Source organism: Quercus robur, chromosome 2 (assembly GCF_932294415.1).
Source record: "Quercus robur chromosome 2, dhQueRobu3.1, whole genome shotgun sequence".
In the NCBI taxonomy this organism is placed as follows: domain Eukaryota; kingdom Viridiplantae; phylum Streptophyta; class Magnoliopsida; order Fagales; family Fagaceae; genus Quercus; species Quercus robur.
In genome coordinates, this window is record NC_065535.1 from 73,897,088 (window position 1) to 73,916,004 (window position 18,917).

At 34.8% G+C, this 18,917-nt stretch overlaps 1 protein-coding gene across 5 annotated transcripts in view; it reads left to right on the plus strand.

The window, feature by feature from the left end:
- The window catches only part of LOC126714971 (senescence-associated carboxylesterase 101-like), an 82,725-nt gene extending 77,438 nt beyond the window's left edge, over nucleotides 1-5,287 (plus strand). For 2 of the 5 annotated variants that reach the window (XM_050415395.1, XM_050415396.1), the window contains exon 5: nucleotides 4,375-5,287. In XM_050415395.1, the coding sequence (XP_050271352.1) occupies nucleotides 4,375-5,121 (747 nt within the window). In that variant the 3' untranslated portion in view covers nucleotides 5,122-5,287. Of the gene's footprint in view, nucleotides 1-580; nucleotides 740-921; nucleotides 1,283-3,445; nucleotides 3,974-4,245 lie in introns of those variants that run through there. The other 3 variants (XM_050415398.1, XM_050415399.1, XM_050415397.1) reach the window with 3 other exon arrangements.
- Nucleotides 5,288-18,917: the final 13,630 nt, after the last annotated feature.

The window sequence follows — 18,917 nt, forward strand, 5'->3', positions numbered from 1 at the left end:
TTCCCCAAAAAAAAAAAAAAAAAGTAATTGATTGGATAAAGAAAATTTGATGAACCCTAGTGAGGTTAATTTCGAGGCTTTGAGACAAGTAAATTAATCAAGTTAATTGATAGAAATTGACATTTTTAATTATCTAAAGAGAATCTTTTATTATTATTATTATTATTATTATTATTATTATTATTATTTTGATAGAAAACTTTATCTCACTAAACTAGAATTTGTATACGAGGGGTGGCCATGTGCATCACAGTTTTTTTTAAAAAAAAAAAAAAAACAAGTACAAGAAAAAGAAAAGAAAAAGTGCACCAACATAACACTTTAAGTAATAAGATGCAATTGATAGACAAAGATTGTAAAATGATAGTATTAATTACTTATTATATCCATCAATCATAACTCATGATGGTGTGAAAAATTCCATCGTAAGAAAGGTTCCTAAAAAAGTAGTGGAGAGCGTAAACAAATGCGATTATAGAAAACGAAAACATTCCCATTAAAAAGAAGAATATTTTTTTTTTTTGATAACCTTAAAACGAAGAATATATAGCAAAAGACTTATAGTCGTCGTACTTGTCGTCTTGTGATCAAGCATCTTAATTTCCTAGGCAATTTCCCTCCTTGTTTCTGGGACCATATGATGAGCTTATATAGTTATAGTTGTAGTGCTCATGTTGCTCAACTTTGCTAAGCTGATCTAAAACTAAAACACACAGAAGATGACCCAAACTGATCAGTAGTAAGTAATAAATAACCCAAATCATTTCTTTTTCTTTCCTTAGTTGTTTGTCTTTGTTTTTCTTCACTCTTTTTCTCTTCCTTTCAAGTTTGTTTCTTGTCCAATTAATTCAACATTAAAGATTGATGCATCATATATTATTTCTTAGCTAATTTTTTCCTATGATTAATACTTGATGGCAGTTTTAGCAGTGGGTTAGAGTTGGCAAATTTCGCGGTGATCCCTGATATCCTACAGCAAGCATGTACTGCAATTAGTGAACTATATAAAGAAACCAGTCAAAATGAAGGACCATCTTCCTCAGTGAAATTAAAAATTTATGAGCCACCAAACTGTACACTCATAGCTTTTTTCACTTGGCCTGCTAATAGCAAAGACTGTGTTCAGGGAAACGAAGGAGGAGATTTTGTTACATCATCAGCTCTTAAGGGGTATTTTCCTCACCTCAATTTCCTGTGCACCAAAAGCAACCCAAAGTTCTCCGTTAACAAACCTGCGTTGGAGCTTTTTACCTCCATTTTTGATGTGCTCCCGAAATCTGTGGTACCTTCTATACTCTGAAAAATCCTCTCTCTTTTTTTTTTCATTAATTTTTTATTTTGGTCATAGCACTTGTAAACTTGGCAAAAGTTAAGCAGTCAAGAAACTCAAGACTAGTTCAACTATAGGTCATAACAAATTGCTTGAACAATATATCATTGCCTAAAAATTTTCTGTAAGTTTAAACATGTTTGGTCACAAGTAGCTTTGAATAGGGATAAGAAGAGAAGAGACCAACGTGTGGTTGGTAGTCCTCATTTGTCCAGGTATTGTTTTTTTGGGAAAGGTTTTGCTACGTTATGTGGCAGTAAAAAGAAACCAATATGTCTATGGGTCTACCTGATCATATTCATTGCACATGACCCTTGAACATATGTTAGTTTTTTATTTTTATTTTATTTTTTATTTTAACTGTGATATAATCCATTATGTAGCAATTGCTCGTATACAACAAATCCTTTCCTAAAACATTCTAGAAAATTGAAATGATGTCTAAATTGACCATTCTATTTCAATTCTATTAACCAGTAATTAATTAACAGGAATGTTTATGTGCTGTACATGTATTATTTTAAAAAATCGATATCAATTTTCATTATCTGTTCTTTCTCAAACAAAAAAAAAAAAAAAAAAAAATCATTATCTATGCCAAGATATCACGAGATATAATGATACAATATTTTAAACTATTCCCCTCATTAAGTTGTCTATCCACTACCTAATTTTATAATATGTTCTAAAACAGTAATTTTTGACCTTTTGTTTTTTTTTATGATTTCAAGATTGTTATATGTTTATAAATATAATTTTTTTAATTATTATTAAATCATGATATTTGTGCTCAAGTGCTTTTAAATTGTAAGTTTTGTTCATTTTGATTGAAATAATCTTTTAGTCTTACTTTGAATTTTTTGTTTTTTTGGCTAAGTAGTATTACTTTGATTTTTCGTTGTCTAATATGTTTCATTCATATATATCTCTCTCTCCTCTCTTCCTTGTCGTGGTGTCACTGATTGATGATGACTAACTACTATATATTCTTGACTCTGTATACTCATGGCTTTTGGCAAAGTAAATCAACTCATCTCTCCCTTTCATGCTGGTGGTGTTAACTGTTAATTAAGATGACTAGTTATTATTATTATTTACAATCATATTACTAATTATTATTAATTGATTATATTCTTTGACTTTACATACTCATGACTTTTGAGATTATAATTTATTTTATATTTAAATTTATTCTAATTGCAAGATACTCATTATCTCTTTTTATATTTGTATTATTCTGTCTTTAATCTAATAGATTCTATCATTTTATTTTATTGTGTAAGTTTTATTGATATGTTGGAAAAAATTTGTTTGATTTTACAGTTTTACATATCCAAATTAGTTCAGTTGAAGAATTTGTTGAACTAGCTAGGTAAAATGGAACAAATCAAATAAGGTAAAAAAGACATACCTCTAAATAATTTAAAATAGAACATAAGCTTATTTTCACATGTTGGCCAGATTATAAGTTTTCGTGCAATACATATAGTTCAAAAGTTTACTACAAGTTTTTACCATTCCAAGCCCGCTCCCCACTTGCTATTGGAAGATTAATTTCAAAAGTTGTGTTTCTTATTCGTATGAAGAAACTAATGTTAATTTAATTTATGCAAACTTAATTGGTAGTAATATTAGTTTTAGATAATGTATCATTGAGATGAAGTTATATATGTTGAATTTATTAGGAAGTTTTATTTCATTATTTTCTTATAGGAACTTTTCTTTTTTTGGGTTTTGACATAATTGTATATTTATATTTCTTGTTACACTGGTTAGTGACTAATATTCATAGTTACCATGCCACAATAATATTTAAGAATGTGTACAATATGTTATATAAGTTTTATTATTATTTTTATTGAACTTTGAGAATGTGACATGAATAGTTATACATGAGTTGTATTTATTACAGATTTAGTTTTTTTTTTTTTTTTAAACATACAGCCCAAAAAACAACTAAAACTATGACTTAATTCACAATTTTCATGTTAGAAATCATAACTTCAACTCACGGTTTTAGTTGTTTTTTGCTATGTGTAAAACGGTGTAAAATAGTTTTTGTGCAACAAATATTTCCATATATATTAACATGGTACAATTTGTATCATAATGCAGATGGCCAATTCCAAACCATTAATTATCACTGGAAACTCGCTAGGAGGATCTGTTGCATCTCTCTTCACCTTGTCACTACTAGAAAAAATCAATTTTACAAACACCAAACGCCCACTTTGCATCACTTTTGGTTCACCCCTTATTGGTGATGAAGGTCTGCAAGAAGCCATATCAAATTATCCAACATGGAACTCTTGCTTTTTGCATGTAGTTTCTGACCAGGATCCAGTTCCCAGAGTCTTAATTAATGGTTACCAACCTTTTGGCACATTTCTCTTGTGTTCAAAGCTGGGTTGTTCTTGTTTTGAGGATCCTCGAACCATTTTGGAGTTGTTGAAGGCAACCTATTCAGGGAGTCCTGGAAATCAAGATCATAATCCAGTTTTTGACGTCTATGGAACATTTGTGAAGGATATCAACCAAAAGGTAATTTGTAAGGATAATACAATGTTGCCTGAAAGAACTACACAACCATTACGGGCATGCATTACTACACAAATAGTAGCAACTGGACTGATGCAACCAGAGGTAACTCAGTTACAATTCCTTTTGGATAGTATATAATTAAAATGCTTACTTGAGCTATATATATCATTGTATGGTACTTCTATGCTACACCTAGACAATACACTAAATAGAATAGTGTAATGAATGTAATGCTCACCGATTAACAACTAATTCCAAAGCCTCTAATGTTTTCTTACATGGATAAAAATTACTACAATTTGAAGTCTGTCTTTGGTCTTGTGATCTTTTAAAACTCCACTTCTTGCCCAACTCATTTTTACAAGTTATTGCAGAAACAACAACGACAGAATGTTGACGTCAACATTATCATTACAGAGACAGAAAAACGGGAAAAATTGAAGCCAAAAAGGGAGGCTCTTGATCCCAAGGGGTTGAATGACATTAAAGTGTATATGGCCTACCTAGAACAGTATAAGAAGTTGTCTAAAGACGATGGAATTGGATACTATGACAAATATAAGTTTGAAAGATTGACTACAACTTATATGGATTTGGAAAAGTATAAAAAATCCCTCACAATTTACTGGAAAGATATGGTTGATCAAGCAGAGAAAAGGCCCCAGACAATAGGTGCCTTCCTTCGTACCCGAATGCTCTTTGGGGGAACAAATTACCGAAGGATGATTGAACCATTGGATATAGCTGATTACTACAACAAGGGCTTAAGCGACTACATAAATAATGGAAGGTCTGAACATTACAAAAAATTGGAGCAATGGCTGAAAGAAACTGAGAAACCTTCAAGTTCAAGTGGTCCAAATGATTTGAAGAAACAGAATGTGAAGTCAATTCTGACGGAGGATTCTTGCTTTTGGGCACAAGTTGAGGAGGCTCTCATTTTATGCGAATTGTTGACTGGCAGAGAATCAAGTGTTATGAACAAAGAATCATCAAAGAAGAAACGAAAAGCAAGTGCTATGGACGAAGAATCATCAAAGAAAAAACTGGTTGAGTTTGAAAACTATATATACGGTTTGTTGAAAAATTATGCAGTATCTTCTGAGATTTTCTTACCTAAGAGCAGCTTCATGAAATGGTGGGGAGAGTATAGAGAAATTATGGGAACTTCTTATAGTTCTAGTCTCACTAACTTTCTCAAGAATGATAACAATTATGAGGCTTATGCTAAAGGCTCCCTGGTCTTTTAAACATTGTATGATAGAGATATGCATATTTCAATATCTATGTGTGCACTTGCCTTCAAACATGTGTGGTATTTTGAAGTTATTACCCAATAAATTGTAAATTAAGGACATCATCTTTTTAACTTTTTAAATTTTTGTATAATAAAATTTTCATGTCTTTCTCTTGCTATTTTTGGGGTTCGATACTTGATGTGAGTAGATGAAAACAGTTTTAGTCATCATTATCAAAGGAATAGTTTATTATTATTATTATTATTATTATTATTATTATTATTTAATTGGGCAGATTTTTATATATTTTTGTAACTAGTGCGTTTTCGCTGGGGTCTTGGTCAAGTTGTTTTATTATACAAGTTACAAGTCCTGCTTTCTAACACAACTACCGACAATTCTGGATTTATTTGTGATTTAATTATTTTGTCATATGAATATGGTTGTCAAACAGCTTTTTCTGCCCAAGGCGAGGGTAATCGAAGTCACTATACTCATTACTTTAATAATATATATATATATATATATATATAAAAGGGATAATTACACATAACCCACCTGTGGTTTGGGCGAAAATCACTTTGCCTACCCGTGGTTTGAAAAGTATCACTTAACCCATCTGAGGTGTGTTTCCGTCACTCTCCCTAACCCACCTCGGTCTCTGCCGTTACAAAAACACCTTTTAACCCCAAAACAGAATATAACGCGAATCAAAACCCCCAAAACTCAAACACTTTTCGAGAGAGAGACCCAAGGTGCAATCAGGTTTGTTCTTCGTGGTTTGGAGCGTCTGGAGAAGGAGAAAACACTTGTTTTGCATCATCGAACCTAAGCAAGGTATATGTGATTGTTTTTCATCTGCATTTGGGTTCTTGATGTCATTTTTTTATCGTGACCCACCCACGTAGTTAGGTTTTGCTGTTCATCTGCACAATAAAATTTTTTTTGTATGTTAAATGTGCATTTTGCTATTTATGTGTAGAATCGCTTAGGATATGCATTTTGCTATGGTTGTTTCTAAAATGTATATACCTGAAAGAATTAAGTTTATTTGTCAATGATTGCACTTGTTTGTGAACTGTGGGTAGTGTGGTCCCTATGAATTTGTTGGGAATCTGGTTTTGCATGTGCTTTATATGGTCCTTTGTCCGTGTGTTGTTGTCTCTTTTGGCTTCTTGTCATTTTCTGCATGTCAGTGTGTAAACAAACTATTTATTTTAATTGCAGATGGTTGACTTCACATTTGACATTGAAATTCATGTTGGGGGATGTTTTGTGGAGGAGCCAACCATACAATATGTGGGTGGGTCTGTACGTTTACTGACAGAGATTGACCCTGACAAGCTGAGTTACTTTGAAATTCAGGATTTATGCCATCTAGTTGGTGCTCCTAAAGAACACAGTAGATATAAGTATTTACTTCCTGAAGGTGATCTACAGCATGATTTAAGAGACATAGAAACATATACAGATGTCGTAAACATGACTAACCTTCATAAGGCATGGCATGCTGAAAAAATCATAATCTATACTGACATAGATGTGAAGCCATTGGCAGTTGAGTATCCTGATGCAGGGGAAGTGGCAGATGGTGGTGTAGGTGGTGATGGAGGGGGAGTGGCAGATGGTGTAGGTGGTCATGCAAGTGGTGATGCAGCAAGGGTTAAAATAGATTTGGATAGTGATGATGATGAAGATGATGAGAATGATGATGAGAGTGATGATGAAGAAGATGTTGAGGATGTTGACATTGATGCAAGAGATAAAGAACAGAATGTTGAAGGAGATGATGATGATGATGATGATGATTGGCTAAATGAAGGTCTAGAGGGGGATGACTTTGGTGATGATATATTTGCTGCTCAAAACTCAACTCCACAAGGTTCTGCTCCCAATACAAACCTAGAATCCAGCAATGCACCCCACACAGCCCCAGAATCAAGCAATGCATTCCATGCAGACCCTGAATGGGTTGAGCCAGCTCTTGAGGATGACTTGGTAAGCATGGATGGGTCTGATGATGAGCAGGTACCTGAGCAAGTAGAGTTTAATGCTAAGAGTGACATGAGAAATGTTGTACTGAAAAAGGAGATGAAGTTCCCTAATGCAAAGGTGTTTAGAGCTGCTTTGAGGGAGTATGCAATTAAAAAACCTATTGACATCAAATTCAAGCTTAATGAAAGGACCAAGATATCAGTTCACTGCAAGAATGAGTGTGGGTGGAGATGTTATGCATCTCAAATAAGTGGAAAGCTAACATTTCAAATTAAGACCTTGACTGATGACTGTACTTGCCCCAAGTCTTTTAGAAACAACCAAGCAATATCAGCTTATGTTGCTAAGAGATTCATTGAGGATTTTAGCAAAAATCCAAATTGGGAGGTGAGTGGTGTACACAACCATGTGATACAAAATTTATTTGTTGACCTAAGTGTATAGGTCAAAGAGAAATGCAAAGGATTTGATAAATGGAGATGAGCAACTGCAATATGGTGTCCTTAGGGACTATGCACAAATGATAACCACTGTAGACAAAGGGAGTAGGGTTATACTGCAGACAGAAATGGCTGAGGAGACTTCCCAGCCAAAATTTAAGAGGATATATGTTAGGTTCAATGCTCAGAAGGTAGGATTTTTAGGTGGATGCAGGCCATTTATAGGTTTAGATGGTTGTCACATAAAACACAGATTTGGTGGGCAAATCTTATCTGCCACTGCTAAGGATGCAAATGACAACATTTTTCCAGTAGTCATGGCTGTTGTGGAACAAGAAACCAGGGAGTCTTGGATATGGTTTTTGGAAATTTTTGCTGATGATATAGGGAGGCTAGAGGAGCTTCAGTTGGTCTTCATTTCTGATAGGCAAAAGGTATGCAAGTTTTGTTTTGTTCAGTTACACTTGAATAGTTGACTTTGTTTGCTGAACCAACTTGTTTTGTTTGTTTGTTTGCTTATTTACAGGGGCTTATACCTGCAATAGAGACACTATTCCCTACCGTGGAGCATAGATACTGTGTGAAACACATCTACAATAATTTCAAAGTTGATCACAAGGGATTGGAGCTGAAGGATTCATTTTGGAGATGTGTTGCTGCCACAACAGTAAGGGAGTTTGAGAGATGCATGCAGTACATAAGGGATTTGGATGAAAAGGCATATGAGTATCTTGCAAACATTGCACCTGCACAGTGGACAAGGTCACACTTCACTCCTAGGGCCTTAACAGATTGTTTGGTAAATAATTTGAGTGAGTCTTTTAATGCAATGATATTGAAGTCTAGGGACAAGCCTATCTTGGCAATGTTGGAGTGGATTAGGGTTAGACTTATGACTAGGCTTTACACAAAAAGGAAAGGGATACAGAAGTATGCTGGAAAGTTGTGTCCAAGCATACAAGATAGGTTGGAGAAATTGAAGGTTGAAAGTAAGCCATTTAGTGCTACCCCAGCTGGTAGTTTCCTTTATGAGGTAGGCAGTCAGTATGAGAGGCATGTAGTTGATTTGGTGAAGAAGACATATAGCTGTAGGTCTTGGGATTTAAATGGCATTCCCTGCAAACATGCCATAACAGCCATTTATACAAACATTGAGACACCAGAAGACTATACCCACCCATGCTACTTCAAAGAAACTTACATGGAGATATACAAGGAGGTACTTCCTCCCATGCTTGGCCAGTCAGAATGGGCTGAGACTGGACAGCCTGCTCCCCTGCCACCTCACATATACAAACCACCAGGCAGACCACCCAAGCAAAGAAAAAGGGCTTCTGATGAGCCTAGGAACCCTTACAAAGCAAGTAGACTGAACAGACCTGTAAGATGTGGGAAATGCAAAAAGGAAGGGCATAATTCAAGAGGGTGCAAGGCTGGCATCATTGGGGAAACACCATGGCAGAGGAGACAGAGACTTCAAAGAGAAAAAGCTGTAAGTAATCAGGATTTAAATGGCAAACAAAAAAAAACAAAAAAAAACTTGTTTTTAAACTTACAATAAACACTGTATTAAAACTGGGTTTTGTTGCAGGCAAGGGGAGGGGTGCCTGCACCTAGATCTGCATCTCAGCCTGCACCTCAGCCACCATCCTAGCAGCCTACCCAGACCTACAACATGATGTCTGCCACTCAGCCTTCATCCTCACAGCAAGGAAATCAACCTAGGCCATCTCACAAGAGAGTAGGATGGTTCTCTTCCTCACAACCAGAGTTTCACACACCTAGGGAGACCTGGGATACCTTACCAAGTTCTTCACAGGTAACTTAGTCCTGGATGGTTGTGTAGACTGGGATATTTTTTAACAAGTGGATCTATTTTTTATTTTGTAGCCTTCACATGCAAATGGGAGCATTGATGGTGTGAGGACTAGAGGACTGCTTGCTGCACAAAGGCCACCAAAAATGAATCCAGTGGGTGGAAAGAGGAAAGAGTAAAGGCAAGAAATGAATGAAGCTAGTGGGTACGCATGCCAGCATTGGGAGTAAAGCTAGTGGGAACATGTGGGCCTTTTTGTTTTTTTTTTTTTTTTGAAGACCACTGTTGGCCTTTTGTAATTATCAATTAGTGTAAAAAACAATATATATATGTAGCTGGCCTTGGAATGTGCTTTTTTGTAATTAAGGTACAATACAGTCCAGGTTGTTATATGGAAGTTGTGATATTACAGTTTGTATGGAACAATATTTGTCCAAACTAGATTATATGAAAGTTTATTTATTGCTACTACAAATTGTGTCCAAGTATATTTTTCTAATATAGTGTATGGAAGTTTTTATTGTGGAATGGTTGTTATGGTATGCACAGCCAAATTATATGGAAGTTTATTTATTGCTACTATAGATTGTGTCCAAGTATACTTTTCCAATATAGTGTATGGAAGTTTTTATTGTGGAATGGTTGTTATGGTATGCACAGGTCATTGATAATTGACCAATACTTTTTCCATTAAATGCCCATAGACTAGTGGCATGACCAATAATTCTTCCATTGAATGGTTGTTATGATATGCACAAAATACTCAATAATTGACCAATTCTTCATTCATTGACACATCAAAATATTATATCAGTAGGCTAGTGCTATTACAATGCAAATTCATTAACACCATTGCCATAACTATCTCTACTAACCAATTAACTACTTCAGGGGCAACAATCTAGGTCTCTTCACTCCAGAGAACTCAATTGAGCCAAAACACAACAACATAACAATAACAAAAAAATCTATGACAAAATGCATGCAGACTTCCACATTCTTTGCTTCTCTTCAGCAAACATGGCTTTTTCCTTAGCTTTTGCACAGACAGCTCGAGCCTTTCTCTCCCTCTCCTTGGCTTTGGCTTCCTCTTCAAGAGCCTTTTCTGCCATTTGCCTAGCTTCTTCTGCCGCTTCCAGAGCTGTCCTTTCCCTCTCATTTGCAAGTTAGAGAGCACTCTGAAGCCTAGACATCTTCTCTAGAGCCAAAGGTGCAGTTTCATTCCCACGAGGACAGGTTGGGTTATCAATCCAAACAAAGAAAGGACATTTAGGACCAACCTTATAATGGCTACAACCCAAGAACCTCCTCCCAAAATTGTACAAACTCAAACTTGTTCTCAAAACACAAGTCTGCTCATTGCACATATGTCCACTTGAACCCGAGAAATTACCACTTGATGAAGACATATCAACATAACACGATTCCTAGGAAGTACAAATTTAGACTTTCACACAGTAAGTTCACACTTGAACAAAATCTGAAACCCTAAATCAAGAACAGACCCAAATGCAGATGAACAGCAGTCACACATACCTTGCGCCTAGGTTCGATGATGCAAAACAAGTGTTTTCTCCCTCTCTAGACGCTCCAAACCACGAAGAACAAGCTGATCGCACCTCGGGTCTCTCTCTCGAAAAGTGTTTGAGTTTTGGGGGTTTTGATTCACGTTATGTTCTGTTTTGGGGTTAAAAGATGTTTTTGTAACGGCAGAGACCAAGGTGGGTTACGGAGAGTGACGGAAACACACCTCAGGTGGGTTAAGTGATACTTTTCAAACCACGGGTAGGCAAAGTAATTTTCACCCAAACCACAGGTGGATTATGTGTAATTATCCCTTTATATTTATATTATTTTTTAATGAAAGTGTTAGGAAATTTAGACCCCAATTGATAGATTTAACAAGTTTTAAACCCAAGTCGTTAATTAGATTTATTATGAATAAAACTTGTTAAAACAAACAACCATCAATATCATGTCAAAATCATGCAGCGGAAAAATAAATAAGACAAGATATGATGACCTAGGAAAACCAATAAAACAAACTAGTTTCACAGTAAAAAACCTGGGGGGAAACCTTCCTGAAAAGCAATCTACTATAGTAAAGAGAAGTTTTAGATCTAATACAAAACTTTTGTCCCTAGACTCTACAATCCCCGTAGATGAACTCATAGCAGAAACCTTCTACCGCTTCAGAAGCTCTGAACTCTTCAATATATGAATGCCACCTTTTGATGCACTAATCCCAGCACATAACTAACCAATTGAGTGGATCCCAGTACGCGACTTAATCACCAACTAGAAGAAGATTGTTGGCTGCAAAGTTCTTTACTTCATCAAAAATGAAGATCAAGAAGTACTTGGTTACAAAACCCTAAAGCGCAAAGACGCAATAGCTTCTTTCAAAGAGAATAAGGTTTCGGTCACCTTTTGCATATGTTCTCCTTGTATTCTCTTATGTGACGGCCTCTAAAATAAGCCTTATTTAGGTCTAGGGTTATGAGAAAAGAAACCCTACACATATACATAAGCTTTGGCTGAAAATCTGATCTGGAAATCTGAATTCCCGTAACCTCGATAGATACCTCGATCGATTGAGAATCTGTTGAGCTTCATTCATTAAATCTCGATAGATAGCTATCTGTAGAGAAGCTGTCGAGCTATCTATCCGCAAGTGTTGAGCTATCTGTCCAGCTTTAATGAATAGCCCTTCTTCACTTGTTTCTTGGTCCAATCTTCATGGTTTTAATACTAGACTTGAACAACATGTTTCTTGAAGTATTAAACATATCCTAGATCTACCCAATTACAAGTAAAGTGCGTTTTGTCAAAGAATAATCCAATTACATAAAATAGTGACATATGTTTCTAACAAGTGAATCACATATGTCTTAACAAAGGGAAAAAAAAATCACTACTACTTCAAGACCCAATTACTAGTTTGAGTTTATATTTCAAACAATGACACTGACAGACAAGACAGCTAACTCGCGTACTAGCCAATGCATAGGTAAGGTCCAAGAAAGATGTGAAAAAGAGACAAATGTTTGTTTTTCCATTTGGAGTTTTTGGTAAGAGAAAGAAGGGGAAAGAAGTCAGAGGAAGAGAAAATATTTGTGTCAAGTTCTTAATATATTCTTATCTGAATTTTTATTTAATAAATAAATTATAGGAGTAAAAATGTCAAGTTTACTTATACATATAATTTTCTCACTATTTTTTCCATCCAAATTTTTTTAATGGCAGAATGAAAGATGAAGGGCTCTAAAAAAAAAAAAAAAAAAAATTCATCATTTCCTCTTTTCAAAATTTGGAAAATTATAAACTATCTTTTATGTTTCTTCCACCATGGATAAGGAAAATTTCATGAACCTAGCGAGCTTACTAGACTTTACTTACTTCTTTTTTTTCTTTTTTTTTTTTTTTCTTTTTTGAGAAAGAGACTTTACTCACTTGAGCATACATGTTTGGATTTGTACTATCTCACTTTACAATACACCTAATATTTTAGTTTTTATTTTAACATCCAACACATTAAAATAATATAATTACATAATAAAATAATATAAAGAAAGAGAAAAGAGAAGAAAAGTCATTCAATAAAGAAAGTTAATAAAAATTAAACCAAATGATACAAAAAATATTTATTTTTTAATTAGAAAAATTTTGAAACACTTAACCAAATGAAAAAAAAAAAAAAATAGTATTTAATTTTTTCTAGTGCCACTTAAGAGTATTTCAATTTTTTTATGCAAAGAATACGTTGCTTGGCAGAAATTTATACTTTTCCACGTTAGGTCTCTTTCCTCATGCTTTACTTCATTAAACTAGAATATGTATACAAGGGGTGGCCAAGTGTATCAGTGTATCACAGTTATAAAAAGAAAATACTAAAAAAAAAAATGCACCAATGTCTAACGTAACTTTTTTCACGAAATGATGTAGTAATAAGATGTAAATTAATGATAGACAACTGACAAAGATAATAAAAATGAAGGCAATTATTATCCATCAATCATAAGTAATACCATTTTAGTTAGTTGTGAATTCAATAAGCTTGGGAATGATGTTTGTTAGGTTCTAAAGACTTAGGTTTTTATGTATTTAGAACTCTAATGTGCATTGTTGGCAAACCATGATCAAAACAATATGTTTAGTAGTATTTAGACTTGCTCAAAGTTGTATCTTTTATGTAAAGTTGGAATCGAGCTGATGTAGAAGTTACTATGCATTTCGGCCTGGCTCGATCGATCAAAGCTTAGGCTCGATCGATCGAATCTCGGGCAGAATGCGTTTTTCTGCAGATTTCCAACTCAGCCCTAGTTTGTTTAAAACGTTTAGGGTTTTTTAATTTGTCCTAAGTATAAAAGGCAAACTCTAGCCACGTTTTAGTGTTGCTCATATTGCTGTTTTGGTAAATCTCTTGTGAGATCTAGAGGAGCTTTCCTTTACACAAACTTAGGGTTTTCAAGGAGGAGATATTATCTACACCTTGATGATCAATTCAGTTGCTGCCATTGAAGTTTAAAGAAACACAAGCAGGTGTGCTTTTATCTGGTGGTGAATCCAAGAAAGAAGGAGTCTGTGGATTTGGAGCTTGCACGTGGTCGTGTCAGTAAGTTCTACTGGTGGGTAGCAATAAGAAGTTGAGAGTGGGGGCTTGTAAGTCTTATTATATGAACTTCGATTCTTTCAAAATAGTGGATTCAGGTTTATCTTAAGGATAGCTAGGTTAAATCCTCCACAGGTTTTTACCAGTTTGGTTTCCTGGGTGATCATATCATTGTCTTATTTATTTTTTGCTGCTATGCATGATATGATTGTGTGATTCTGATAACCTAGACTTAGAATTTGGACTAAGTAACAACTTGGCTAATTAACTAGGTTAATCCAATTGTGCTTTAAGGGGTCTAAAAACCATCAAGTGGTATAAGAGCGGGTTGCTTTCTTGTTGTTGATCTTTTGATCACTGAGCTGATCCTTGACCCCTGTTGTCATGGAACACGGACACTTTCTTGTTATTCCTCCTCACTTTGATGGGAATAATTATGCTTATTGGAAAGTAAGGATGAAAGCATTTATGAAATCGATTGATGAGAGAGTTTGGAACTCCGTTGAATATGGATGGGAAAAGCCCACTACTTCTGTTAGTGAGTGGCAAACTTCTAAAAAAGAGGCAGCCGCGTTCAATAGCAAGGCTATGAATGCTATCTTTAACGCTGTTTCTATGGAGGAATTTAAGAGAATCTCTAATGTTGAGGTTGCTCATACTGCTTGGAATATCCTCTAGACTATGCATGAAGGCACAAAGGATGTCAAAATCAATAAATTACAGCAATTGACTTCAAAATTTGAAAGCATTAGGATGTCTGATGATGAATCTTTTGATGAATTCTATGCTAAATTGAATGATATTGTTAATTCTGCTTTTAACTTGGGTGAAATCTATGATCAACCTAAAATTATTAGGAAGATTCTTAGATCTTCAACTGAAGACTTTAGACCCAAGGTGACTGTCATTACTGAAAGCAAGGATGTGGACTCCATCCCTGTTGATGAACTTGTAGGATCACTTAAATCTTATGAGTTGGACCTATTCAAAACTAACAAATCCAAATCAATGGCTCTTAAGTTAGTTGATGATGTTGAGGTTGGTGGATTTGCTAATGAGCTCTTTGCTACAGAGATTGCTTACCTTGCCAAGAACTTTAGAAACTTTCTCAGGAATAGTAACAGAAAGGCAAAAGGTATGAACACTGCTGAATCTAGAAATTTTAGGAAGAATGATCCCAATAAGGTTAACACTAATGATAAACCTAGAGAAAAAGTAGGTCAATCTTCAAATAATTCTATGGGTCCTCAATGTTTTGGATATCAGGGGTATGGTCACATGAAATATGAATATCCTACCTATTTGAAGTCTAAGGGTAAGGCTATGTCTGTAACCCTTAGTGATGGTGAAGTTTCTGATGGTGAGTTTGGATGTGACGAGGATGGAAACTTCATTGCTTTCACTGCTACTGCTGTAGTCAATGAAAGCATATCTACTGAAGAGAACCCTTCTGATGGGGAACTCTCTGAGGATGCAAATCTTCAAAAGGCCTACAATAAACTTTGCAAAGTTGTTGCAAAGGATGCTATGAATGTTGATCTTGGCTTGAAGAAAATTGAATCTCTTAAGCTTGATAAGAAGAATTTGCTTATAAAACTGTTTGATGCTAATGAACTTTTGAACAATGTGAAAACTGAGAATATGCTATTGCTTGATAAAGTTAAATCTTTGGAACTTGATTTAGTTGTTGCTAGATCTGCTAGTTCTAAACTTGATCAAATGCTGAGTGTTCAAAAGTCTCCTTCTGACAAATCTGGATTAGGTTTTGTTGAAAGCATCTCTGTGTCTGCTCCCCATTCCACAAACTTTGTCCCTTCATCTTCTTCTGAACCTTCTATGAGTGAGATTGTGAGTGAAACTGTCAAACCCCCTGTGAGTGAGGTTGTCAAACCCATAGAAGTTTCACTATCTAGGAAGATTAGGGTTGATCTGAAAGAGTCTAAACCTAAGAAGTCTACCCTGTCTAAGGACAAGTCACATGATAAACCTGCATGGGTTTGTCATTTTTGTGGAAAGTCTGGACACATTTGTCCAAACTATTACAAGCTGCAAGTTTCAAAGAGAGCAAACAAACCAAAAGTACCTATGCCTCAAGCACAAGATCCTGTGGTACTCATTGGTGAATTGGTAAAGACTTTAAACTTTTATTCCAATCTTGGAGTTGGTAATCATTCCCATGTGAATAAGAACTCCAATGTTCATAGTGCATCTAAAAGGTTTTGGATGCAAAAGACTCGAACTAATTGAGTCTTTTTGACATGGTCTTTGTGCTTCATTGCTCTACCCTTTGTGACCATTGTTCTTTGGTTTTGTGTTTTGTGTTTTGTGTTTTTTTTTTTTTTTTTTTTTTTTTTTTTTTTTTTTTTTTGTTTCTAGGTTTTGCATTGCATCACATTCATGCATTCCATTCTATTTTTTTTTAATTATATAAAAAAAAAAGGAAGAAAAAGGAAGCAAATTGTGTTTTGCACTAGTTTCTTGGTTTTTGAGAACAAGGTTAGTTAATTTATTTTCGCATAACATGTATTGTGTACCTTGTTTAGCCTTGATGAGCTTACTTATTGCACTTTACTAGTTGAAACTTTGTAGTGCATGTTGTGTGGGAAAGATGTTTATGGTTTTGATCACTTTGTCTTGATCTTGAAGTCACATGTTTTTTTTAACTGTCGGACTTGATCTTTTAGAGAAAGGCATAAATAACCATTTCACCACTGTTCACTAGCCAATCATGAACACCTTAGTGCATATCGTAAGATTTTGTGCTCGAGAAAGTGTAGTACATGCACAAAAAGAACATAAGGTGTAGTCTCGGTTTAATTGCTTAATGCTTAAAATTGGTGTGTACTATTAGATTTGATGCCAAATCACATAATTAAAATTGGTGTGTACATTATCCTAGCTTTTTAATAAGTTTCTGAATAAATTAAAATTGGTATGTATATTATGAGGCAAAATTCAAGAAACTTCCATGATTGCAAGCTTATGTTCTAAGAGATGTGGGAGTTATATGATGTAACTCTTTAGGTGATAGTCTCTTTTAAATTCTATGTAATGAATTTTGTAGACTTTGAGATTGATTGCTGTTTACATATCACCTCACATGTATCTCAAGTTTTTGCTAGTTACACACACTACACGAGTTACTCTTTGCTAAACATTGTACATGTTATTGTGTGTGTTTTTGGTCTGACCAACCAAGTTTGCAAATACTTTGAGTTTTGTGCAAAATTGATTTGATGATTGAAATTTTTTTGGAGAATGTAAGAAATTTTAAATTTGGGAAAATTGGGCTTCAATTCTTGTTTTTGAAAATCATATCATCACATACTTATGCATTTTGTTCCTCAATTTCAATGCTTTGGGATGTTTCTAAAACTTTTTCAAAAACTGTGCTTATTTCTCAAAAATTTGTGTCTCTGTCTATGTCGATTGATTGAGTCTGTTTTTCGATCAATCGAAATTGGTTTTAAAAATTTTCGTGAGCCTCTGTTTGTTTCAATCGATCGAACCTAATACTTCGATCAATCGAAAATCGTATGGAAAGTTTTTTAAAATTTGATTTTCAGTTCAGTCAAACACTTTTTCAAAAAGTTCTTTACTTTTTCTCTCTCCATACGACTTGGTCAAGGCTAAATCACAAATTTTTGTCGTTTTCGTCCATTCTTTTTGCAAGGATTCTCTCTCCCTAAGCCGGTATGTCTATTTTACCCTTCCTTTTGCATTGTTTTTCACATTTTCATGCATAAATCTCATGGTTTTTGGGTAATTTTCGAACTATGCACTATTTGGGATTTTTGATTAATCAAGGCTTGTTTTATGAATTTGATCAATGGGTTTTGTTGCTACAATGATATATTCATGATCTATGTTGGTTAATTTGATCAATTTGGGGTTTTATGAAAAATAAAAAATTCTAGGGTTTGCTTTGAATCCAAATTGGGGCTTTTTGTTCAAATTGGTTCAATTGATGAAATTGGCTTGTTGAATTGATGTAATTGGTCATTATTTTCTGAAATCTATCTTGTATGATGATCAATTCGTCAATTTCTTACAAATTGATCAAGTGGTTTTTCAAAATTTTGGGGTTTTTTTTTAAGTACTCTATGCTCAAGCCAAATTTGTGAACTTGAACTAATTTTGAACTTAATTGCATTGCATTAGGTCATGCATCACTACATTTAATTTGTTCATGCATCATATAGATTTTTGCTCTATATTTTTTTTATGCTAACTTGCAGTCTGCCCTTGGTTTTTTGTTTTTTGTTTTTGCTTGTGTCTTGGTCCTTATCCTAGCACTATGCCTAGGAAAACTAGAGCCCATAGGACCCCCTCCACTTCCTCTGAGTCTTCCTCTAGGAGTGAGTTGTTTAGGAATGACAAAAGCAGAGAGGCTTTTGAGAAATTGAACAGTAAGCGTAAGATTTGGGCTAAGCGTTCTGTGATTTTAGATGAGATTGATTCGACCATTAGGGCTAACTTTGAGTCTAGAGGTTGGTTGTCCCTCTTAGAGATAGATCATCTACCCTCGACTGCCCTGATTAGAGAGTTCTTCTTGAATCTCTCTTGCCACGTCTATGATTCCAACACTCTTATTAGGAGTTGGATACGAGGTGTTGAGTTCACTATTACTCCTCGGGTAGTGGTTGAAGCTCTTGGGGTTTCAGTTGTTCGAGAGCCTGACTATCCCTATGATGAGTCTCCACCCTTAGATGTTATCATGTCATACATCACTGGATCTTCTATCCAGTGGGGTTCTGATCATCGGATCATGTCTGCTGAGCTTACCGAGATTGCCTATCTTTTCTTTAGGATAGCGTGTCATTCTTTGTGGCCTATTTCTCATCTCCACACCATCCCTCTAGAGCGATGTGTGTTTTTGTATGTTTTTTTTTCTGGTGCTTCTATCAGTTTCCCTCATCTATTCCTTCGTTCTTTGAACGAGGTT